Source organism: Pseudoliparis swirei, chromosome 16 (genome assembly GCF_029220125.1).
Source record: "Pseudoliparis swirei isolate HS2019 ecotype Mariana Trench chromosome 16, NWPU_hadal_v1, whole genome shotgun sequence".
NCBI classification, from domain to species: Eukaryota; Metazoa; Chordata; class Actinopteri; order Perciformes; family Liparidae; genus Pseudoliparis; species Pseudoliparis swirei.
This window is the reverse complement of record NC_079403.1, coordinates 17,757,798-17,784,869: the sequence shown is the minus strand read 5'-3', so window position 1 is coordinate 17,784,869 and position 27,072 is coordinate 17,757,798. Positions and strand designations below refer to the sequence as shown.

Here is a 27,072-nt window from a genome sequence, read left to right as displayed (position 1 = left end):
CACCAGAAAAAAAGAACCTCCCAAGCTACCGTGACTATTTGATGGAACTGTGACCACGAATGATTCAGAGCACGAACTTGCGTGCTACATCTCTCCCAAACAGAGAGCAGAGCAATATTGACATTTTTCTTTTGTCAAAGCCGAAGAGTTAAACTCACAAACTTGATCTGTACCAACTTTACACACACACTCTGATGAGCCACACGGAAGCGAAATGCTCAAGGAGCCGCTCTTTTTGATCTGGGAGAAAAGTTTTGTTACGACTCCCATCTTTACTGCCAGGTGTCTTTTTGCTGACAGCGCTGATGCAAGATTTATATGGCTGTTTTACACTACTAACAGAAGCAACAGAAGCTGTGTGTGTGCGTGTGTGTGTGTGGAGGTCCACGTCTACAGTCTGAGTGTAAAGGAATAAAGCGGGAACCAAGCAGTCACTACAAAGCCCACTGTCACCATTGACCTACAAATCAAAGGCATTTCTTCCCCGGGTTACAGTGTATCATCTTATGCCAGCGCATTGGGTTAATTGGGACCAAACCAGATACATTTGTAGCAACAACAAAAAAAGAGAGAAAATGCCTCGATTAGGGGGCCCTAAGATGTGAGACCATGTGAACAGACCACCTGTGGGGCTTTCATTGCTATTTCAATATCATTCATGTCAAGGCCCCTGCACTCGCTGACACAGCTTGATCCGAGGGAGAAGATGTTTCAATTCAGGCCCCTGCGGAAAAAAGAGAAGAAGAAGAAGAAGAAAAAAACATCACCCCAAACACAAGACGCAGGGGCTCTGGCAGGTTTCAGCTCTGATAAACCCAGGAAAGCGAAGGGGGTCCCAAAATGCTCTTTGAATTGCAGGACGTCCATCAAAGCATCCAAATGGGGACGTTTAGAGGGAACCTTGGCACATCAGACAGACACTCCTAATACACACCACCTTTATACTCGGCTGTTAAAAAAGAAAGATCAAAGTTTCTGCAGATGAAAAGAGCCCCTTCCCTGCATTTATATCCCCATTCACCCACTCCCTCTTTTGCTAAATTAAGAAAAGCGGGCTTCGGCAGGCATGTGAAGAGGACTTCAACAATTATGGAGATGCTCCAACTCAACCCCTGCCTCTAATTACCGGTCTCTGATGGTTAAAAAAGGGCTTCCTTTTTAGCCAGGGGAGGGGGGGGGGGGATACTCTCAAAAAGCTTCCATTGCTGCTTGCCACCGTCAACACGAGGACCCCACCACAAAGAGATTAAATATGTGCTTGGACAACCTTCTTTTTGCAAATCAGGGTGAACAAACACTGCAAAAGTTCACAGGCAGTTGCGATTGATCAAAAACATTTTTATTGTCAAAATAAAGCTCGTATTTGTTTTTCTCACAAAACGAGACATCTACACTTTGTACAAATTTACAATAGCTTATAAAGTTTTCTTTTATACACAAATGTACAGCTTTTTTTTCTTACAGAACTTTTATATAAATACATTTCTGAAAAATTACAAAATAAACGACCCGTAAAATTAAAAAAACACTTGGGCACTATTAAGGCTTAATTTAAACCATCTTTGACATGATTGGCTGACACAATGTCATCTGGCACTGTGTAGAACAACATCGAGGACCCAAATACTCTTTGTGTACAGCTAGTGAGGAGCAACCCGGTCTCTCTCTACGCCACAGGTGTGTCCCCCTAATCCACACTAACAGGGAGGAATCACACCTGAATGCAGGTACACTGTCAGCACAGAGGTGTGTGGATGTTTTGGGGGAATGAGTGAGTGGGGGGGGGGGGGGTCACCTCAGCAGCAGCAGTTCATGACTATGCAAATTGCTTAAGACAGGGAGTGATGGGTTATCTCCCAAACAATTAGCAGTCCTCATAAACTGCCCCCCCCCCCCCCCCCACACACACACACACACACACACAGACTCACATTCAAACCTGCGACAATGGCATTTGCTTGGGGCAGGACACGGAGCTGGCCGTGCCCGACCTCCACGTCAGTCCGGTGCTCACGTCGCTGTACATGGAGCCGCTGGTGCCTTTGCTGCCCCAGCAGCAGCGGGTGCAAAAAGTCCTCCACGAGTCCAAAGTTTTGCCGGACCAGATCCACACGCCGGACGTGATGCCCACCAGAAGGCACATGAAGTACTTGAGCATAAACACGGCGTAGTCCGGGCTGCTGCGGTCCCGCTCCAGCAGGCAGTTGGAGCAGTTGTGCGTGATCTCCCAGCTCTGCCGGTTGTGCTGCTCGTAAAAGTAGCAGGCGACGATGATGGTGGCCGGCACCGTGTAGAGCACCGTGAAGATCCCTATCCGGATCATCAGCTTCTCCAGCTTGTCCGTTTTGGTGCCCCCTTGCTTGATGACGCTGCGGATCCTGAACAGGGACACGAACCCGGCCAGGAGGAACATGGTGCCGATGAACAAATAAATCACAAGCGGGGCCAGCACGAAGCCCCGCAGGTTGTCCAGGTTCTGGTTCCCCACGTAGCAGATGCCGGCCACGGAGTCCCCGTCCACGGAGCTCAGCGCCAGCACCGCGATGGACTTCATGCTGGGGATGAGCCAGGCGGCCAGGTGGAAGTACTGGGAGTAGCTGGCGATCGCCTCGTTGCCCCACTTCATGCCGGCCGCGAGGAACCAGGTCAAAGACAGGATGACCCACCAGATGGAGCTGGCCATGCCGAAAAAGTAAATGAGGAGGAAGACAACGGTGCAGAGCGCGGGGCCGGTGGTCTCGTAGTGGATGTGCTCCAGGTCGAACTCCCGGTTGCACGCCACTTTCTCGTGTCCGGCGATAAGTCGCACGATGTAGCCGACCGACACGAACATGTAACAGGCGGAGAGGAAGATGATGGGTCGCTCCGGATACTTGAACCGCTCCATGTCGATGAGGAAAGTGGCGACGGTGGCGAAAGTCGACACGAAGCACAACACGGACCACAGTCCTATCCAAAAGGCGGTGAACGCTCTCTCGTCGTGCGTAAAGTACGGGTTGTGGCACGGCATGGCGCAGTTGGTGATCTGTCCCGTCTTGACCCGGTTGTAGAGCGGGTGGCGGTTCGTGTTCACTGACACCATCGGCTCCAAACACTTGCAGCCCGGCTCGCACGGGGCGGCGGGCGGCTTGTATTTCCCAGGCGCGCCGGTTCGGCTCGGCTTGTTTTTAGAGGGATTGTAACCCTTGGCGGGGTGGTTGGTGGGTTTGGAGAGCACCGGGGACACCGTGGTGGAGTCGGTTCTGTTGTAGTCCATGCACAGCATGTCGGGGTTGCCTTGAACCGGCAGCAGGTCGCATTTCATCCTGTCCGGCCACGGGAAGCCGTACTGCCTCATGAGGGGAGCGCAGCCGGCTCGGGCTCTCTCACACACGCTCCGGCACGGCGGCAGAGGTTTTTTATAGTCCTCCAGGCAGATCGGTGTGTACATGCTGCACAGGAAGAACTTCAGGTCCGGCGAACACTGGATCTCAACCAGAGGCCAGAACTGGTGCACCTCCAGTCCAGCCTCGTCCTGCGTGTCGTGGTTGAACTGGTTGGGCATGTAGGTGTAGTTGTAGCCGATCCCCTTGCACAGGGGCACGGCTATCTCCTGGCATGTGATCTCCTTGGCCGTAGTGCAGCTGGATCGGGGCAGGAGAGCGAGCGAGAGAAGCAGGTAAATCCCAATCAGGTCCATCCCTCCGGCGCGTCGTGTCCCCCCCTCTTCTGCTGCTCTGGTGCCGATAAATCCTCTCCGCCGTCTGCTTTCGCCTCCGCTCCGTTTAGACGCTGCGCAGCGAGCCCATCACGCTTCTTCGGGGTCTTGCACGGAGTTGCAAGCAATGTGCAAGCCGTGTTTACTTTCAGCTGAGGAGGAGGAGGAGGAGGAGGAGGAGGAGGAGGAGGCAGCCTTCAGGGCGGCGAGCAGTCAAGATGGCTGAGAGGAGAATCCACCTTCTTGTGGAAACTGCTTTCAGTATCCTCACTCAGACAGTCAGTTAATAAAGAAACAACAACACAGAACAACCCACGTGCTGCGGCTGTCCGATTGCTGTCAACATGAAAATGTGGGCCTTGTTTCTTTCTCCAAAACACAGCGACTACATCCAGTCGGCTTGTCCCACCTTAGACCTGGTTCCCATACAAATCAACGGCTGGGAGACCAAGCGGTGTGGATATAAACCAGACGCAGCGCAAGCCACCACCCCCCACAGCCGCTCCTCCAATCACAGAGCGGCGGGAGGGGGAGGGCGGTGCTTTCCAGCAGTGGATCGATTGTTATATACTCTGAAAAGATGTATTTGCCACACTACGACCACACTGTAGTGTGTCAGTGGCGGCGTGCTGCTGTGGGTGGTGCGCAGAAAGCAAACTGTCACCTTCAGCTGATGCGACATCAAACAAACTACACGGAGAGCTCAACATAACTACTCTTATGCATGTTTCTGACCACACAGCACTTTTTTCATAAAAGCGCAGATAATAGGTTATAGGCAGCGTGTTTATGATAATATGTCCAGTCCAAAGCCAAGGCGTCTCTAAAATCAACTGTAATAACTCTGCAATCAATACCATCCACAACCTATTTCAAATAGCCAACGTGCCATTGATAAGATCATATAATCATAAAACTATAAAGTCATTAGAAAGACCAGAGGAGCTGTTAGGAGTCACAAGCTGCTGTCACAATGCTGTTCTGCGACTGACCGTCTTGCAACTTACTTTATTGTGGTCTCAGTCTTTCTGTGTGTGTGTGTGTGTGAGAGAGAGAGAGAGAGAGCCGTTTGGTAAATTGGCTAATTTGCGCATGATAAGACTACCCAGGGAGCTGTCTGTCCTTGTGAAAGGCCCGTTTTATTTTTGAAATGAGGTGCTAATGTTTCGTTTAACGCTCGCACAGAGCTCCGCGGGAGGCGTAATTGCGCGAGTGGCGCGGCGCGGGGAGAGACTGCGGCACAGCGCTCATATCAGCCGTGACATGCTCACACTGCGCGTGTGGAGATCTCTATCTGTTATTTGACATCTCATCGTAGTGTTTTTTTAATGTCTGATATTGATCATTCATCAACGTCTGTACACTCAAAAAAACGATTCAAGCCCTTCTTAGAGGTGACACATTTAAATATTGTTTGATACATTTAAATAAATCAATTATAAAACGAAGATATTTATTTTGAATGGGTGTAACACAAAATGTATGAATACTTTCATTTATTAGATTTATTTAGGTTACACTCACAAAAACGATTCAAGCCCTTCTTCGAGGTGACACATTTAAATATTGTTTGATACATTTAAATAAATCAATTACAAAAATAGATATTTATATTTAATGGGTGGAACACAAAATGTATGAGTTCTTTCATTTATTAGATTTATTTAGGTTAGATGGTGTGCATATCAACTCAAAATAAATGTGTTTCATTGAGGACTACCCTTTGCGCATGCGCCAGCTGAAAATCAGTTGTTTACAAGGTGAAGACACTTTCAGGGCTGCATGGTGGTGTAGTGGCTAGCACCGTCGCCTCAAAGCCAAAGGTCTGGGTTCAATTCCCAGTCGGTGCTTTCCTTCTGTGTGAAGTTTGCATATTTTCTTAGTTAGTTAGTTAGTTTATATATTGAGTTGGACAAACACAAATTAATTTAATTTAATGAATATTGTTATTTTATTTTAGATGTATTTGATACAAATGAGTTGGACTAACTTAATTACATTGTATTGCACTGATGTGCTAAATTTGAGTTGGAGTTGCATATAATTATTGGATGGAAAACCTGCCAACAATTTAATTGAGTTCATCCAATGAGTCATTTCTTTGAGTGTAACTTTATAATTACGTGTCCTTGGTATTGGTACTATGACCTGAATATTTATAACACACATGCTAAAATGCTTTCATACATGAAACTAACTAACTATAACTAAACTTTGCTTGAAATATTCCACAATAATAATAATATTTATGCTCATTATTTAAACCCAGAGGGTGAACGCTGAATGGGTTAAACATAATAATCTCTCTGTGACATTAAAACAAGTTATTTTGTCATTCCAAAAACACTCAATAAACTCACAAAACATGTACCACTGATATTTCCTTGCCGTGAGAATGACAACTCTATCATCACGCAGCTCTCTCTATCAGCACACTGTACAGAAAGCCAACCATGTGACCGCCACATCTGTCCAAAACTCGAGTCACACACACACACACACACACACACACAGAACTGCCTTGAGGCCAATGTGTGGTCTTGCAGTGCAGGCATCTTCCTCTCAGTGTCCCGGCCGAGACACAATGCAACGTTGTGCTGGTGCTGAAGTTTATTTGTATTGCGTTTGGAGCGGAGCCAGCTCTTTATCACATGAAACAACCTCGAAACACAGAGCGAATTAAATGGCCCCGCAGCGATCTGGGCATCATGGGAACCCAGATTGATTAAGTGAGTCGCCGGTGTGAGATAACAAGGAAGGAGCTCTGTTAATGGCTGTTTGCTTTTGATTAGGAGAAAAGAGTTTGGCTACGGCCAGCGCCGTGGAGTTGGAGCGAGTGTCTGTTTGTGCACAGGGTGGACGGTGTGCTATTTTTCTCGATAACAAACCCCCGTTGTTCAGCATTGAGTGAGAAAAGGACACAGTAAGAAGGGAGTGAGGTCAAGGTGGTGGTTAACCTGCGGGAGAGCTTCAGAGGGAGGGTGAGGCGAGGGCCCGAAAAGTGGTTCACGAAGAGGAAATCCTCTCGTCTCCTGTTTGCAACGCAGAGCCGCATGCTTGTGAGCCTGAAGGAAACACTCTGTGACCGATGAATAAAACCCGGAATCAAGTCGGGATCCCGAGTCAATGTGTTCAATTTAAAGCACCATTCTGTCTGTCGAGAATCAAGTGCTCCCGACTGAAGAAAGCGGAAGGCCCATCAAGTGTGACTGCCAGATCCCGGACTTACCTCCGAGAAGGCGAGACTGAGATATGCTAATGCGACTTTATCTTGTGAAGAGAAAGCTTCGAGGAGATTTAACCAATCTGCTGGACACAATTCCAAGAGCCTCGGTGGCATTTAGCGGGCTCGCGCTAACCCGCGGCCGCTTGTTAAGACTTCATTAGCCGTGTTTGCTCAGGCCTCTCCTCTCCAAAGAGGTGGAGGAGGGCTCCCCAGGCTCCCAGCCTCAGCCCCACTATAGACACTCCATATGAGGCTTGTTTGCTCACGGCTGGCCTGGTAATCACTTTCAGGTGGAGCTGGAGGAGATGGAGCAAAGCTGAGGGGATTTTCGGGGGAGCCGGAAACCTCCTCCCTCACGAGCCCCAGCCCCCGCTGGCAAACTCCTTTTCCACCAGGGTTCTCCTGAGGTGGCAGAGCGTGGAGCGTGTACCCTGTGAATTAGCTCACCTAGGGCCCATTACCTTAACAAACACAGCCAGCCCCTCCAATCAGCCTACTGCTGGGAGGACAGGCGGCCCCTGTAAATCCTTCCTTACAGCTGCTGTCCCTCTCTGTGGGTCCAGGGAGGACCTGTGTGTGTGTCTTTGCATGTATAGTAAGAACTATGAAAACCAAGTGAGACAATGAAGTCTCGTCTTGAAGCAGCACAAAGCAGCTTTACTGATAGCATGATGTTTCTGCTGGAGACAATTTACAAAGCACTACTACCAAATTAAAAGTGGTCCTGTTTTCTGAAAATACACTAAGAGGTTTATAACTTGTAGCTGCTTACTTACTAGTTCATTAATAACTTTTAAATTGCTCGGTTGTTAATTCCCCCTTTTTTTTTTAGCACTCTTTTTTTAATGACATATACTATCTTAAATTACTGCAGTATTGTTGGCAATAACCCATGGGTGTTTACTCAAAGATTAACATTGTATCACTGTTCAAAGAAAAGTTCTTCATACTATATTCTCATTAAAACGCCATTGGATCATCTGAAAAAAATCCATTGTTGTTTAGGAAAATAAACTTTATGGAGATGGTGTCAAAACCAACCACATAGTGACATTGATGCGAGATTCAGGAGGCCTTACAGACCCCTTTTATGAGGAGAAGGCTAGATAATATCCTGGAGTTACAGAAACAAGATGAGAAAAGACCCAAAAGATAACCACAACAAGCCTGCAGTAGGCTTCAGAAAAGGAGAGAGAGGAACCAGCGCTGGTCGTCGATTATTTGACCCTTGTGTCTCCAATACCCGGTCTGTCATCACCGACGGGAGCTCCAAGGGAGGAACCACACGAGGAGATCCACAGTGAGAGTGGATAGAGGTTAATTAGGCAAAAAAAGAGCTTTAACATTCAACAGGTTTGACACTGCATCGCTCTGACTGATGATTGGGTTTTTCCATCAGAAGACAACACTTTGTTCACAAGGAACCCTCTCGACCCCCTAAGCCTTGAGGAGCCCTACTCCTCTGGCTCCAAACAGCTGGCACAGAATGAGATGTGGGGGAGGGGGGGCAACGACATCTCTCCGAGAGAGATGCCGTTGCCTATTTTAACCTCCAGCCTTATTTTTCAGAATACAACGATGTTGTCAGCAGAACAGCATTAGTGAGAGGAAAGGGAGAGAACTGAGGTTGTTGACATGATTCAGTATTGATTGCTTTCTTAACATTGCATTGATGTTACTGATGCTGGACACTTCTGCGTAACTAAAATAAAGTAACCTGTCTGCAGGGTTTCCTCTATTCATTTGCTCAGCAGCAAAAGGTATTTGCATCTTCAATAATTTCTTGCAAGTATAACAACTGTCACTATTTTAAAAGGATACTAAAGTATTTTCCTGTCGTATCTTTAGGTTCAGGCCACTAAAGCCCCTCTCCCACGAGACAAAACCCCCTCTGACGTTTGGCTTTTGTTTTCAGTGGAAAAGGTTACAATGGGCATTCATCCCGGGGACAAATGACTCCGCAGAAGTCATGGATATTTATCAGCTCAGATTGGAAGTGGTGGCAACATGACACCCTGGTGAACGTGCTACTTTAAGCCCCTTTTCATGTTTTAAGTATAAGAATAATATACAAAATCAACACAGGCTTGAAGAATTATGACAATTTGTTCACATACAAAACAATACTTTGACCTTGCTGACACGTCGTCCAAACTGGGCAGAAACCAAATAAAACTAACCAATATTCACCAACTCTGGTTTGAGGGTTCGAAAAAGAGACTGAATAAGTGGAAGATAAAAAAAGAAGAGTAACCAGTGAACAATTTTCAGTGTTTACTAATAACCCTTCTTTACGATGTTGGCCGAATGTAACACACTAGAACAAATAAACTAAAGGCCTACTGGTCTACTGGCAATGAGGAAGGAGTCTTTGTTTTTAGCAGGTTTTCTCGTGCTTAGAAAAAAACTGCATATGTGACCATTTTAGTTGAAAATAAAGGTGCTCGTGAGAAGGCAGTGTGGTACAAGAAAGTAAATATCTGGATGAATCCCCTTCACTCCAATCTATTGTAATTCGATGTTACCGGGCTCACGGCCATTTGTCACATTGGGCGGCAGCAAAAATATTGGAGATTGATAAATATCTCCCGATCTTGGCAAATTCAAACTATATCTGCGTGGCTGAGGGGTGAAACTCCTATAATTTGGTGAGACCGGCTCTTTAGTGCTGATAAAACCTTGCATTGTTCAGAGCATAATTATGCGGTTTTAATCCTACGAGTAGAAATTTAGTTTGAAAAATGTATATAATCAGTGAAACTGAATAGAAGTTGCTAAGCAGCGATGCAAACCTGTTGCATAACGACACAGACCCATCATTTATGGTGGAAATCTGGAGAAAAGCAGATCCACTATTTGCTTACGGAGCTCATTAAAAAGCAACATGGCCTCCGTGAGGAGAATCTCTCCTGCAGCCAAGGAACTGTTGGCTGCCGTCCCCGAGCCAAGAAAAGTGCGCGTGTATCTGTTATCGTGTGATTGTTTGGCGTTTTCAGCCATCCGATGCCACAAGAATCTGTCCAGCCAGCAGAGGTCTGCTTTTGGCTGCTATGACGCCTGCTACTTGACACTCCCGTAAGATTTATCTCCCCTCTTGTAAAACAGCATGCGACTTGTTCTCTCCGTCCAGAAAGGTAAGTGAGCCTACAGAGATTTCTCCAACTCAGGAAACACACTTACACACACACACACACACACACACACACACACACTAGCCCATATAATACCGGGAACTGATTTTTTTAACCCCCATGTGTAACCGGAGATGAGGCCTGCGTGCCTGGAACGACACATGGACGGCACTTAAACAGGTAGACCTGCCATCTGGTTCCAACACATGGGGTGGAACACTTGTCTTTGGATCCTGAAGATAGTAATTCCTTCGTGCTCCGCTGCTCGTCGTTGTTGTAGCGCACACAGCGGTGGGATGCCGTGGAGAGGTCGGCCCGGCTGCCTCTGCCGGTTCTGACGAGACTGCGGAGGGGTCGCATTGTTTCCATAGGAAAAAAGGAGGCAGCGAGTCCTGCTAGTGAACTCCCTCATCACTATACTTATTACTATACTCCTTGCATTGTCAGATGGGACTCTGAGGATTATCATTCAGTTCTATCACAGAGTAATAAGTTGCCTGTAAATGTTGTCGTCACAGAGTGGACTCATCGGCTCGGTGCGTAGCTACGACGATACGGACATGTCCGGACCTGTCCTCCTAGCCTCTATGCTAGGGTGGTAGTGTAGAGATCTACTGGGCACGTGTGGAACAGGTCCTCAAAGTGGGCCAGTATAAACTGAACTACTACGCATCCGTGGTGTCCGCACTAGGCCACACACGTACGTTTGGTAGTAAACCCGAGGATTTAGCGTCAAACATGAAACCAGAGCGGACGAACAAGCATCCCGTTTGGTTAGCCAGCATTACGTCCTGGAGGTAGCAACGACGGCTAATCTTGTGATGCGGATAAAAGGTGCTGGTTTAAAAAGACATGTGGGTGGCTAAAGTTAAGACAGCCTTGGTACTGGTATAAGTCCAGTCTGATATGGGTTATGCATAATTGTTTGTAACATTGTAAGAATCAAACCAAAAGGTAAAACAAAGCACGTTTACAGGCCACAGAACAGATCAATACATCCACAAATGTACAGTTTGTTTTGAAACAGAAGAAACCATTTCGATAATAAAATGTGCCCCGTCACAGAGTAAACAAGTTACCTCTGATGCTAAGCTAGGCTAACAAGCCGCTGTCTTTAGCTTCATATTTAACAGACGGATTTGAGAGCAGATCGTGTCTTCTTACTCTCGCCAACACAAAGAAAAACAAGCCACGGAGACTTTTGAAATGTCCGTGGAATCATGTGCTGTACACCCTTCATGTTTCCCTTCCTCACTTATCCCCTCTTTAGCACTGTCTCCCTCCTTACCTCCCACCGCGTCTGTGTGTGGCGCTCTGTGAAACAGATGGCGAGGCAAGGATGACCGCCAGACAGAATGGAATGAGAGAGAGAGAGACACCGCAAGAGGCGGAAAAAACCGACATGGTACGGAAGTGGGAAACCGTATCCAGAGGGTAAGAGACAGAGAGGCTGCGAGTTAGCAGATGTGTAAAACACCAACGACATTGTGGAGTTTGCGTCTTGTTCTTGGCGGGCTCCGATCAAACCCACCGCGATCGCTCTCACTGTGCACATCAGAGAGGCGGAGCGACGCCCCTGGTGAGCTACCCTGGGCGTCCTCTACCGCTCATTAGCAGTCAGTTTCAACTCTTCACACTGGGTTTGCATTTTTCTTTTATTCAACCAGACAACTCATTAAAGATAAATAACTTTTTACAGTGGTGACACACACGTGACCTTATCTGTTACCACCCCCCCCCCCCGATCACCTTTCGCCACAAGAAATGCATTCACGCAATAAATGTTGTTTCCATCTGATTCAATGGTGGTGTCTTTCCGTCCATTCCCGATGTAACTGTGCAATGTGCAACAGTACGGCAAGATAAAGGTGCCCTCCTGACACTCTCCTCCGCCTCCGACATAATTGGATCAATTGAAATCATCGTGTTGCTGAAATGAGGTTCGCAGACTTCACTGAGCCCCTTTGAGGGCACTTTATTTTCACTGATTGCATCAGGCAGGTAAGGCGCCACGTAATAACGCTTCGACTCTCCAGCCTCCATGTAGACTGAAGACGTCTTTATCAGCCAATGACACCATTAAGATTGGCATCTGCAGACAATGCAAGTGTGCTTAGTAGGCTGCTAAACTAATTGTGCAATCAGGCAGGATAAACAAGAGGGCTGAGACCACATTCTTAGTGTGCCTTTACACTGACCTGCTAGTTAGCATTTACTGCTATTTTAACTAATGGGTTTTGTTAATCTGTGTTTTCTCTGACTGTCATCTCGCGGTGTCTTATATTTGACATGCAAACATTGTCAAAATCAACACAGCATCCTCTGGTATTGTCATAAGTCTACTAAGTTATATATATATATATATATATATATACATACAAAGTCTTCAGGTGTGTGTGTGTCAGTTTCCGGCTATGTATCACAATGCTTGATGCCAAATAATGGCTGCATGGAAACTGTTATAGATTCCCACTATTACGGGAAAAAGGGAAGGGAAAATGTGAGAAACTAAAACTCTGGTTGAATGAGAGTACTTTTTAATGTGCCGTGAAAGACCTATGAAGGTGAACGGAGCACCAGAGGTTGAGGAGAGGGGCCACTGCGGTGGCTGAGAGAGCCTCCCCTGAGCTACGCCGTATGATGTCTGATTGACAGGCTACACGCTAAACTCACCTGAGCTTCTGACCTCTTTCTTTCTTTCTTTTTTACAACTCTCTGTCACTCTTCTTCTCCCTCCTTTTTTTCTGAGAGCAGGGGGAAACCCGAGGAGGGCCAAGATCCAGGGTGGGATGGCTTCAGGCTGCGACCTGCTCTAAGGGGGGGGGGGGGGGGGTCACCAGGAAATAGAGGCCATTCAGGTAAACCGCTCCGAGCGAGGCCTGAGACGGACAGGCTCCCAGTGCAGATAACACCGAGGCTAATGTATTAGCGTTTGCACAGTCAACACCACCAGACTCAGCCGCAATGAGTGCTCAGGGAGTGTGAGGTGTGTGGCTTGTTTCAATCAGCGACGGAGAGGGGAAAACAGACTGACAGATGAGTAAACACAATGCTCCCAAAGCCCCACTGAACATTCCTGAAATGACTACGGCGTGTGTTGAAAAATATTCCCCAGGAAAGTAGTAATCCTCTTTTTGGCGGCTAATCTTGGGCAAATTCAGAGATTACAAACCACAGAAGGACTTGACAAGCTCCCCCCCACCCCGAACGCTCGCTCACTCACAAACGGCATGTGTGGGCCACGTGACTCCGTGCGAGGAATCAATCAGCTTTGTGTTTGATTAGGACCTCTCAGCGAAGTGCCGCAGACGGAATGTTGATGAGTGACTGAGACGTCCATGTTAATTGCTGCCAGAAATTGTCAACCTTTCAGCCTTATCTCATCTGGCGAACTGGTCCACTCTTGTCCGAGAGCTGAAGAGCTACAGCAGACACGGCCCCCTTTACAGCTCTGCTGTCTCACGACTGAGACCTTTGGGTCTCCCGTTATGTCCTAACCTGTGTTTCTGGGATTTTCTAGTTTCCTCCCATCCCCAAAATACATGAACGTTAGGTTTTGGGAATGCTCCTGGCAGCGCTCTTGATTCAAGACCTCAGCAGTGGAGTTGGTCCATTTCTCTTAAGTCGTTTGGATGAGTCAAATGCAGAGTAGGGCCTACACATTTCCCCGCGGGGGCTCATGGAGAGAAATAGGCTAAGTGGAGTATTTTTAACATGATGAAGCATCCCGCACATCTAAACACGGATGACTTGATCTGGACAAGTCTTAGGTTATTCTTGTTACCGTTGGACAGAACCAGGCTGACTGTGCCCGTGTTTATGCTAAGCTAAGCTAACCAGCTGTGGCTTCATATTTTGCCAACAGACATGAGAGTGGTATCGATCTTCTCCTCAAACTATTGACAATGTTATTATTCCCCAAAGCAACATTTTACACAAGGGTTCATTATGTTCACCTATACTTCCACTCCTTCCCTTCAGATGTCTGCTGCAGTCACATCTTGTCCTGGATTCTCTTTGTGCTGTGCAAACATATTTAGTTTGTAGATCAGTCACTCCTTAATTTTCCCAGAGGGAAATGTGCATCTCTCTGTTTGTGTCAGCGATGTGACGGATTGGCAGCCTGTCTTGTGTTTCCTCAATGAACAGCAGACCACGAGGACTGACAACTGCAACTCCATTCTATCAGCCTCAGTATTGAGAAACAACCCCCAACCCATCCAGCTTAATGGAAATAGCCACAGAAAATTGTGACCTATTCAAAACTGCTCGAGAGTGTGTCAGAATTGTATAACATGTGAGGACTATACGGTCTCGTTTGTGGCCGCGGATCCTGTGTTGGCTCCAAGCAATAACTCTCCTCCCACGTGGATGGGACTCCCAAGCCTGCTGTCCCATCTCAAAAGGTTCTTTAAAGTGTCACCGAGCACCATTAGCACCGACTGGGCTGCTCACCTCGGGCTGCTTCCACATTTCAGCCTCCCCACAAAGCCACAGTGATGAAATGCTATCTGTAGCTAAACCGTAGGTTTGAATCTGACTCCCCCCCCGCCACCCCCTCATCCATCCTTCCAGTCTCCCTCCTCCTCATTTCTCGGAGCAGGTTTCCCTCTTGTGCCTGTCATTCTTCTGCCTTTTGTATCTGTGGGCCTTTTTGCTATTGAATGCCGCTCTTCTCTCCCACCCCCACCCCTCTCTCCCCTCTTTCTCCCATCTCCTCCCCTGCTCTCCCTCAATCACTCATTCACTCTAGGGCCTAATTATGAGACCGCTTCGAATAAATACATGTATTTTTTTTTCTCCTGCGAGGAAGGGAAAAAAAACCTTGCTTACACTTTTTTTATGACAGTAGGCTGAATTCTAGACTCAAGGAGGTTTTATTCAGCGAAAGTTCTTCTGCAGATCGGGTTGGTCGCAGGGACGGGATATTTCCTGGGTGCAGTAATTGTGTCTCATTAATTCGTACTGTAATGCTGGATAGCTAAACAGGCTACGCAATTAGGGGGCTGATCCCTGAATAGGCTGGCTAATCAGGGGACAAAAGCTGAGGCTCAGAGGCCATTAGGCCTGGAGGAAGTGCTTCCATTGTGAGGAGTGGTCTGTGATGCCTTGATCTTCTTCCAATCCATGAGGGAGGGGGAGGGTGTGTGTGTTTACTGTTCATATTCATAATAAAGCATCTAGAATACCTTCAGCTTTTCATACAAACAAAGGTTGCAGCCTGCAAAATCAACAGTGGTTATGCAAAATCAACAGTGGATTTCCTGAGTGTAATCTTTTGATGATATTTTTCCCACACCGTGTTGCCTGCTGGACTGTCTTATGGTATGTCTCAATCAATAGTTAGGATGAAGTGCAATAAAAGCATCTTTTAAAATGAGAATATCCTGACTGGCGGCTCTCAGAAATGCCGTCCCTCTTCCACCTCCACTTCTTCCCCCTCCTGCTCGGCATGTGCCCCGGAAGGCCACACGCTCCTCCAAACTGCCGACTCAGCAGTCTGCGAGACCTCTCTGCCATCTGGGAAGGGTGGAGGGAGGAAGAGAATAGAATATCCTTACATTATCTATCCCCTTGCCTTTTATCACTCGTCCTTCTCCGCTCTCCCCCTCTCCCCTCTGCAAGCTTTATCTTTCATCCCTATTTATCACATCGTCAGGCAGCATAGACGGAGAATGAATGAACTCTCCTGGTTATTAAAATTAAGCATTGAATTATTGACATGCAATTAGTCTGCCAATTTTTTGGAGGAACGCTGACAACTTTCTCCTGGCGACTAGAGGGAAGAAATAATATGAATGCGTAGTCATCAGAACAAAAAAAAGAGAGAAGAAAAAAAGTGGGAAAGTATGGAAAGAAATGAAAAATTTTAACTTGGAAAATCCTATTAATCACAATAAAAAACTGGTTCCAAGTCATATAGCTGAGTTTTATTCCAATAAGGAAGTGGTGTCTTGCGCTTGTTATCTGCTTTGTTATGGAGAGGCCGCCTCTGGATTATTCTGTGGATTATGTTAATGTTGCAGAGACACGGCGCCTAACACTGAGGTGATCTCTCCCTGCTGTACGCTCCTATATGCTAAACGTGTTTCTCCATTTTCGTTCAGCATTATGCTGATTCATATTCCATTATCATAATAACTGAACAGATTGATCCCAAACTCGTACGCCTCAAAAACACAACAACAACAATTTGAAGGAGAACAACAACAAAAGTGAACTATCATTTCCATTTCCTCTTTCCAGTGACTCCCAATTACAGTGACAATTGCCACTGTAATTTTTCATGAATAGCAAGAAACACTTTCTGTGCTTGTTAGTCAAACACACATTCTGCAGCCTTTTTATTGCAGCAGAGAAGGAGTTTGACAAGCTGTTTACGCTAAGCCTGAGTAAATCAAATTCTGAGTTTGCCTTCCCTCCCCAGTAATCTCATTTTGTTTACCGCTAACGCTAAGTACATTAGCATCTGCAAGGCCTGTCAGTATTTACTCTATTTACCCCTACTGTACTGGCTCTAAGCCAAACAGGGACTAATGTTACGAAATGAGGGTAACCGGCTGTATATTCATGAACAGCTCGCTCCTAATCTGACACTGAGGCAGGGATCCAGAGCAGGCAGAGCTGCAGCCGAGAGCACAAACTGACAGAAGATGTAGGTTTTGCTTAAGTGAATGGAGACATTAACTGCTTTTAAGCTGTAATATTTTCTCTCCCTCCTCATCGGTGTTTATATGGGAAAGCGAGGCATGACAGGAAGGGAAATAACAAGTCTCCTTCTCAGGAAACCAACAGATACAGTCGGGAGTAATGGTTTGGGTTGGATCATTCCAGAGCAGTTTAGCTACTCGGGGGTTTACATAAGAAGTAAGGGTAATTTGAAACTTTTAAGTAAAGAGGAAGTGACATCAGGGTCAAAGATTTGGTTTCCATGCCTCTGTAGTGTCTTCTCTCCTGGTCTTTGGGAGTGAATGGGGCCGGTATCAAATCTCACCTGTTGTATACATCCTCCTGTTTGTCCATGGTTCCAGGGTCTGACCACGGCCCCGGTTCCCATAACCTACAAGCTGACCTCCACGCCTCATTAGGCAGCCGCATCACGAGTGAACACCGGCCTGAGTGGCAAACAGATGCTGCGTTGACACTGTCGCCTCATCAAACATGAGATCTCACTTTCGGTGTAACATGGATTAATATCAAGGGAAAACAAAAATGGGCACTCAAAAGGTTTTGCGGACTCGAAAGTGGGCAGCGTGAGCAAAGGAGCTCCCGCTTATGCACTACTTTATTTTCATTGAATGGCTACATCATACCATGCATATATAAACATAATTTCCTCATCCAGATTTTGACATCCTAGCTGTCTGCACCTCCACGCTGGAACATAAAAGTCAGGAAAACATCCAGTTGCCTCTGGCTAACATCCACGGATGCGCACTTTATCCAATGTTGCACCACCCGACAGCTGCATGCTCACTATTTATTCTTTCACCTGAAGGGATTGGCAATGTTGATCGGTTGGTCGGTCCACCTCTTTGGCCCAGGCTGAAATATCTCAACAAATACTGTATTGATTGCCAAGAAGTTCAAACATTCATGTCTCCATTGGGGTGAATGGGCCATCCCTTACTTTTATAATCAGGTCAAATTTCTTTCTTTGGATTCTGACCAGATACCTGCAACACGAAAGATGTTCCAGTCGACCTCAGCGTCACTTGTGTAGCTGTGTTTAATTCAATTTAATTCAGTTTATTTTATAGCCCAATATCACAAATTACCAATTGGTCTTAGAGGGCTTTACAATCTGTACACATATACGACATCCCTGTCCCAGGACCTCACATCGGATCAGGAAAAACTCCCAAGAAGTAGAAAAAAACCTTTCACAGAGAAAAAGGAATACACCTTCAGGAGAGCACCAGAGGAGGATCCCTCTCCAGGATGGACAGATGCAATAGATGTCATGTGTACAGAAGGAATCATTACAGAGTTACAACACATTCAATGGGTATTACAGAGTTTATGAATAGTTCATAATAGGCATGAAATCCATGAAACAGAAAGAGGTAGAGAGGAGGTGGGGGGGGGGGGGGGGGGATTAGCAGGGCCGTGGCAGGGGGTCGGCTCACCAGGCAGGAGGCATCAGACACAGCCAGGCCCAATGGACCCTGTGAGGTTTAGAGCTAATCAGAGAATGTGAGCATGCTTACAAGCTCAACCAAGATGATGAACGTGGCAAATCAAAAACCTGCCAAACATCAGCTCTTATATATGATTACAATGTCATGATTATGGGAGAAATATCTTTTTATTAAAAAAATGATGTGGATTTCCACAGATCCGTCGGACATACTGTATATGTGGTGTCTGGACAGTGATACGGCACGCTCATAAACAAGAACATCTAAAAATGGCACTTAATATAAAAAAAAGTTGACCACCCCAGTTGAACTCCCCAAGAGACTTTAATGTGTAAATTAGTTTTGAAAAAACACAATCAGGCAAAGTTTATTTCAGGAGCACCTTTTCCTTATCCCTCTTCCTGATTGTTTGACTGCCAGTGCAAACATACGATCAGCAGGAGTGTTAACGAAGCGCTCCGGTTGACACTGCAAACATCACGCGTTGTCATGCCGATGTTGCCGCCCCGTATGAACGGATCGCGCTGCCAACTCTCCAACGCAAAGTTTACACAGAGCGCAGATCTTTGTGCGACCTACGTAAAGAACCTTCTGCACAACTCCTCCTGCACTGCCCGGTGCAGCGATAACTTCGGCTATTCTTGCCTCCCAAATGAAGCCGGCAAATAGATATTAAAAAATATATATAAATTTCTACACATTTACAGAATCCAAAGAAAATCTCCTTGGTTCTCGGGCCCTTTCCATTATAAGGCTTCAGTTCAATTAAAGCCGCCCTTTCTCATGAACCGCTACGTACACATGTCCGTCCAAGCTCGCATGTTCCCGAGCGCTGAAGGCTTGAATGGGATTTCAGCGCTTCATGGATGTGCCCGATTTACTCCCATTTCCACGAGGATCAAACGCAGTCCGACTGCATCTGCCTGGCTCATCGAGCCCATTGCAGCTCTGAGAAGTTTAAGCAATGGGAGCACTTCCGCCCTGTGGCAACGCAATCTCTATATCCCATTTCAATTATCAGGATAAGACATTCTCCCTCGGTGGCGAGGGCCAAAGTTTCCTGCCACGCTGCGTGAAGATTTGATTTGATTGAAAAGGGCTGTGCTGCACGCGTTTAGCCTCCATGTCTACATACAATAGTTGATAAATGCATGACTGCCCTGACTTTCTCTGAATCAGCGATGCATAGAAATCGAAGAGGACGTTTCACACAATTTGCAGCAGAAGCGTCCTGAAAACTATCCAATCGAGTTAAAAGTGTGTTGAATTTCTCTTCTTTTTGTAAAGGAACAACTCTCAACTTCCTGGAGCTTTCTATTTCTCTCCCGCCTGTTGAATCATCTCTGGCTGACCTGCTTGTTTGTGACAGCACACCGAGGTATCTCATTGCATCTGCTTGAGGCATTTCCCTTCGCAGCGTCAGGACACAGGCGTTTGTAAAAAACTAAACCTGCAGCCAGGGGAGGGATGGTGTCGAAGTCGAGGTCACTAGGATATCTTCTGGTTCATTGGTCGCTGGACACACACACACACACACACACACAAACAGCAGGGGCTAACATCCCTCCAAACAACAGCCGTTGTTTAATGCTCGTTGATAAACGCTGTAATGTATCTGCAGTCTAACACACACATTATCTGAATGCTGCGACATGTCCAATTGGACGTTTGATTAATTTTTTAATTCCTTGATTTCATGCCTCATCCCGGTTCTATATGCAAAACCGCTGAATACCCTGCTCAGCTTGTTAAAAATTAATAGGAATGTCAATGCCTGAGCATTGTGTTACCTTTCAACCATGTGCTTCGTGAAATATTCAATCGTAGGGAAGGCAAATCCTACATTCCTTTACCTTTTTAGTTGTGTCTTTGTCTCATGTCATGTTGCTTCCCTCTTTTCTTTCTCTTTCTCTCCTGTTGAATCTGATGCCCAGGCTTCCCCTTTAATTGGTATTTTTGTTGAGCTTTTTTCCCCCAGTGTGAAACAACAGAGCCTCACACCTCGAATGCGGTATTTATTAATATATTTTTCACACAGTTGTCTGACAGCGGGAAACCCGATTAGCCGAGGTAATTGAAGGGATGACTCGCAATCCAATCGGGTCTAATTGGAGGCTTCAGAGGTAACCTGCTCCGGCCACCGCTGCATCCTGGCACCCCTGGACGCCGTCTTCCTCGCCACCGACGCCGCCTTTGCCGGGGGCCGGGTTGTGAGTCTTGCAGTAGCGTCGTAATGAAATTGTTACATTTTGCGGCGCAACAATGGAAATCTCTTCATGGTAATGCGGCGGAGCAGAGGGGGCAGTGAGAGGTGGCAGAGGCTAATTCAGCGAGGCCATTCGCACAAAGACCGGGACATTGAGCTGTTGTCTCAGGGCCGGGACCACCCCGGCCAACCTTCACTCCCACACGCGCACAATAGACGCTGGTGGCCTCTTGCTCGACACTCTAGAAACATGACTTATAAAAGACAGATATCCACATCATAGGTGTGAAACCCATGTCTTAGAAACCACAGAGGTGGAGCTCCAGCGTGTCTGTTTCTTCGGTCTCATCGAGAGCGAAAGCTGCTTTGTGAATCCATAATGATGTGTGATCATAACTGTGTTCAAACTGATTAATTCACCATTCATTTTAAAGATACAAAGTAAAGGTATCCCGTTGCACTGCAATAAAATGAAGTGCACCCGTCTGCTGCTCAGCAACCCCACCTGTTGACAGCCCAGGACTGCAGCAGCACGCTGTTGTTCTGAAGGACTCACGTGTTCACCGCGGCAGCTCGTTAACTTGTTTAGGATACCGTGACCGTGTTTACATGCATTCGACTAACTGGCTTAGTCGGACTGACATCTAATTATCCGTTTCATGTAAACACCTTTGTTCGACTATGTGCGGTCCGACTACGATCCGATTAACACCCCTGGATAACTCGATCCGATCCGGTTGATAATTCGACTATCGCGGCATGTAACGGTGAATTGGATTAGGAACTGGACTTTGCGTCTTTGCGCATGCTTGAGATGCCGCCGCCCTCCTCCCCCCTCCCTCCCATGTCGTGACCCGGAAGTCGAAAGAGTCGAAAGAGACGATAATGTCACTATTAACATCATGCAAGAATAGTAGAGGGATGTAGCGGATGTAGCGTCGCCTTGCTCTCTGTTCGCCATCTTTCCCGAAATGTTGATGTTGTTGTTGTTGTTGGTAGTGGTGAAGAGGTCAAGCGGAAATGGCTGTATCACCACGAGTTGTAATGAAAACAGCGCCACCTATCGTATCGGATATGACATGCTTTCGGCCAATGATTCGAATTACTCACTGCCATGTACAGGACTGTCTCAGAAAATTAGAATATTGTGATAAAGTTCTTTATTTTCTGTAATGCAATTAAAAAAACAAAAATGTCATGCATTCTGGATTCATTACAAATCAACTGAAATATTGCAAGCCTTTTATTCTTTTAATATTGCTGATTATGGCTTACAGCTTAAGAAAACTCTAAAATCCTATCTCATAAAATTTGAATATTTCCTCAGACCAAGTAAAAAAAAAGATTTATAACAGCAAAACAAAATCAAACATTTGAAAATGTGTTTCCAGGTGTTTCGAGTTAATTAGACGATTCAAGTGATTTGTTTAATACCCTACTAGTATACTTTTTCATGATATTCTAATATTTAGAAATAGGATATTTGAGTTTTCTTAAGCTGTAAGCCATAATCAGCAATATTAAAGGAATAAAAGGCTTGCAATATTTCAGTTGATTTGTAATGAATCCAGAATGCATGACATTTTTGTTTTTTTAATTGCATTACAGAAAATAAAGAACTTTATCACAATATTCTAATTTTCTGAGACAGTCCTGTATATTGGGATAACAGCAGATCCCCCAAAAGATAGCATAGTCCGACTAAAGCAAGATTCAAATTATACCATCATGTAAACGCACTGAGTGTATACTTTGTGGAAAATCACACATTTCTAATACATACCATACCAGGAGTTAAACTGGGCTCTGACAGCTGGAGAACAAGCGCTCATTGTTGCCTCGACGAAGGGCTCTTGGAGCTCAGTGATGCTTTAATAATGTCAAATACTCAAACTTGAGTAAAACAAGTTCAAAACCCTGGATAAATCCACCCCTCTGACAAATGAATGCCAAAAGCATTAAACTTGTCACATTATTTATTTCGGTTGGATTGGATGGCGTTGCCTTGGACAGCTGTTCGTCATGTTGTATCCCACCCCCTTCACAGCATTCCGTTCTTTGAGCTGATTTGAGACACGGAGGCACTGGAGGAATCCTTTCAGTTTCAGACGTGATCTCGCTGTCGTTCTTCCAGAACTTGGCAGCGTGATAAAAGGCTGCAGCTGCATTTAACGGGCATATCCCAGGACGAACGAGGAGTCATAAGAAGCCTGTGCATCGCCTTGTGTGAAATGTGGATGTATCAAATGTGTTGACACTTGCACATTGCACGTAGAGTGTGCATTCAAAAATGTGTATCTGCTGAATCTGATTTCCTATTGGTAAAGATGTGTATGTAGGTGTTCAAATCTCCTTTTCACTGAGCACTATAAGGACTTTTCATACATGTTGACTTATAAATTGATATGAAAAGTTCATTCTTGACCTTGAAGACAATAGTCGAAAAATTATTAGCTGTTAAGGAAGATATGGGCTACTAAATGGACATTATGATGAGATGTGTTATGTAACGCCAGCTGCTTCACAGTTTAATGATTTTCACTAAAATAATTGATTGTTTTCAAGAGCCTGAAAAAAATACCAATCCACTGCCCCAAACCAAAAAAGATAGGAAATAAAATGGACATACTGAGTTCAACTCTCTTACTAAGGGAACTGTGTGTTAAATGTACTCGTGTGCATACGCATGGAGGATATGGACTCATGTCACTCCTGAAACCACAATGTTTGTACTTGTCACAAATGTCTTTCTCAAGAGTCACTCTCACCCCCAGCAGAGATGGCAGCGCGTCCCATTTGTTGACATATCCTCATTTTGATAATCCCCTATGAAACATTTGAGATCATAAGGGCACACTGAGGGGCTCCACCAATGCACGTGGGGCAAGAACAAAAGCACTTTTCTGGATGAGAACATCGTCAGGTGCCGAGGGAAATAGACACCAGCGGGGTGCTAATGTTTCCTCTTTAGCTGGGAATCCGCTGTGTTTGTGTGTGTGTGTGTGTTTGTGAGAGCAGGAAGCAAATGAGTGGGGGTAGTCCCTTATCTGATTGGCCACTGGCTGGTTTGGAACCTGATGCAAGTAAACACAGGCTCCCTTTGAATGACCGAATGCACCATTTGCAATTCTAAACATCTCGGTTTACATTTACTCATTGCAACTTGGACGTGTGTGTGTGTGTGTGTTTTTCTGTGGTCAAATCAGTTAAATCAAAGCTTGTGATTAAAAATCAGGAACCTGTCAGCCTGTCGTGCTGAGAAAAGACGGAGACGCGAGAGAAGAGAAAGACAGACGCAGGATCTTTGCAGGAATATGCTGTTTAAAGAACAGTCATCATAATTCACCTCCGAAATTGAATTGACAGGAAGCTGTAAAGCGTCGAGCACATTCTCAGAGCAGAGTCATGAATCAAAAGAGCTGCACTCGGGAGTTCTTGCAGAATTTTATAACAGTGAGGGTGGACACCTGTCATTCGATAAGTATAGCTCTAACATAAGGGTACGTCACCTGTGGCAAGCCCTCTACAGAATGATATAAGGGAGAACAGGAATGTGTACTGTGACAGATTTCCTGTTTTTATTGCTTACTTTTTTTCCCCGGGGCTCCAACTTTTACCGGTGTAACGAGCCAATGCCCAGCCGACACATCAACTCATCAGGAGTAAAGATTTCAGCAATTCAGATTCATTAACCCGGCTTCTGGGAATGCAATTACCAATGAAAACAGTCCTCGGACTGGGCTCATTGGAATTCCTTGACGTACAGAAGCGAGCGGCTCCTTCTCACGAGGCAGATAGACAGACGTGCTGTCAGAATCGTTATCGTCGGCACTTCATCTCGTTAATTTGGTAGATGGGAGCGCGAGTATATCTGCCCTGTGGAAAACTAAACACACTCGAAGGGTCCCCCCCCCCTCTTCTCTGTCCACGGAGAAACCAGCCGAGCAGCGAGGCAGCCAGGCCCACACATAGCCTGCAGTCATATCAGACCCAACAGCCTGGCTGGAGTCAATATGACCGCGGGCGAAAAAATATTGTGTTGGAGCTGGTGCCCCTCAATCTGAGACCTGGCAAGGGCAACAACAAAAAAACATGCTCGGGAGGCGCTCATTTAATATGAGTGAGCGTCTCCCCCATCCTCTGCCTCGTACAATGCCCATTTCAAAACTTGCTCTCCCTCAGCTTAAGTCAACTCTTTCCAGCTCCTCTATCCCAATGCACCAACCCCAACTCTCTCAACCTTTCCCCGTTTTTACTGTAAGATGTACATAGCTTTTTTTTTCCTCATTACTATGTGAAGGTGAGTGGTGATGGTACGTGTGTGTCTGTGTGTGTGTGTGTGGCACAGCATTCTGTCAACCAGATGCTCTCTCTTTTCCACCTCTCTGCTGACCCCGCAGAGCAGAATGTGGAAAGCGGTGGATTTGAGTTAAAAAAGAAGCTTCTTTCATTACCGGAGTTTGGTGCTTGTTATGTCCTCGCTGCTCCTCCAACTCCAAAGCCCACCCGACATTCTCCACCTCTCTTTTTTTCCTTGGACGCTGATCAAAAGTTCCATCGCGGCAATTTGGAGAGGAGTAATGATTAAGAGTCCATTGTGGAGTCGAGAGAGGAAGGACCTTTTGTCTTAACACAAACACACACACACACACACACACACCACATGCACTTCCTTCCTGGGAGCAGGTGACTAATACGTGACATAATGAAAAGCGAAATAAAATGAAACCATAATAATGATAATTTAAAAAACAATACCAGTAACTGATAGTGAATAATTAAGAGAGGAGGTCATCCACGGGGTCAGACCCAACCCCACCTTGTTATGTGTATCCACCCCTGTTATCATTCATTTTGTCAACTGAATATTTATGACTAAAACACACACATTTCAGGCAAAATGCGAGCGCTCCCCACGTCGAGCCCTGCTTAGACAACTCAAAGAGAATACGCGAACACAGACTGCTTTATTGCGGTGTGTGAACAGCGCTGTCAAACGTCTGTTTACCATCTCACGTTCCCAGAGGCGCAAACCTCTCGACGGAGGCTTCATCCATTTTTCCTGCTGAAAGATGTCTTTAAAACAACAGCATTTTGCAGTTCCTGCTTTAGAAAAAGGCAGGATCGATGTTAGCGACCTCAGAGGACACATTAGAGTCAAAGTTACACCGCCCTGTGAAAGATGGTGTTTGTGAACAAACCCCCACAGCCAGGATCTCCATGTTTCTCTCTCGTGGGTAGAGCTCATGTTAAAGCAAGTAGTTTGACATTTAGGGAAATATACTTTATTTATTTGAACAAGAGTAGATGATAAGATTGATACCACTATCACGTCTGTCTGTTTGATACGAACCAGCAGCCAGGAGACTGTTAGCTTAACTTAGCATTAATACTGCAAGCTGGGGGGAACAGCTCGTCTGGCTTTGTCTAAAATCCACCTGCCACTTCCTCTTAAGCTCGTAAATGAAAATATTACTGTCCGTGTTACAAGTTGTGTTTTTTAGAGGCGAGCCAGAAGAGATGTTTAAAGTATTTATGCTAAGCTAAGCTAACTGCTATCATATTTATCGAGTAGAAATGGTCTCGATTTATTCATCTCACTCTCAGCAAGAATGCCAATTGGAGCGTTTCACGCAAAAAGTCAAACTATGATTTTTAAGATCTGAATTAAAAAGGAAGTAATAAGTTTCAAGGTTTTCCGTTCATACTAAAACCACCTGGATGCAGATAATCTCATTTTATGTCCAGCTCGTTTGTTGAGTTTACTCCCAGCGGAGCAAAATAAACAAGCGGCAGATCACTGCTTCACAGCCACAGCATCCCAAATATAGATTTCACTGTCGTCTTAAGTATGCAAACGATCCGACTGTCTGCCGGTAGATGGATGGCTCGCGGCTGAATTCCATTTTAATACCCAACTTGACGCCGCGCTCCGACGTCCTTTTGTTACCGCGCTGAGCTTCTTGCCGGCCGACAAAACCCTCCCAAGAAAGTCACTTATACGGCGGCAATTGATGCGACAGGCATTTTCCAAGGTGATTTCTATGTGAACAATCCTCAGGAACATTTTCATTTTCAGCATCAAATGGGTAAAAAAGAAACGCAGGCGTGATAATTAGCACTGTGTGTGTGTGTAGCTTAATATGTGTGTGTGTGTGTGTGCTGATTAAAAAGACTTTCAAAAAAGCCTGGAGTAAAAACACAGTTTGGTGTTTTACCACATTACTTCTCTCTCTGCTGTCAGTCAGCATTATGGACTGTTTTTGCCTGTTGTATTTTCTTTTGTAATCTAAAGCACCTTCCTTTTAAAATGACTCTGCTAATTACTTTATTTAATCAGGCGGCGGCCAAGGAATTATTTTCCTAGCCCGCAGCTCATTTTGAACCTGTAACAATAGCTTTTCTAATATCAGTTGAAGATAAAACATCTTAAATAGTTAATCCTGGAGGATGTTTCATCGACAAATTTCTAGTCTCACTTTCATGTGGACCCTTCAAGATCAGGAGGACTCTGATTGCACCTGAGGATAATCTGGAAAGCAATGCAATTAGTGTGACAAGGGAGACGAGATTATTTAAGAAAACAAATCACGACGGTCACAATGTTCAATTATTTTTGCCGCAATATCCCCAAAACCATACCCTCCGTTTTCTGACCCACACTCAGTGCG

The 27,072-nt window shown here is 45.7% G+C and overlaps 1 protein-coding gene across 1 annotated transcript; it reads right to left on the bottom strand.

Annotated features, from left to right (window-relative positions):
* Positions 1 to 1,317: 1,317 nt before the first annotated feature.
* fzd8a (frizzled class receptor 8a) lies at positions 1,318 to 4,069 on the bottom strand. The gene has a single exon (XM_056433411.1). It carries the CDS (start codon positions 3,677 to 3,679, stop codon positions 1,934 to 1,936), a length of 1,746 nt encoding a protein of 581 aa, XP_056289386.1. The 5' UTR covers positions 3,680 to 4,069; the 3' UTR covers positions 1,318 to 1,933.
* Positions 4,070 to 27,072: the final 23,003 nt, after the last annotated feature.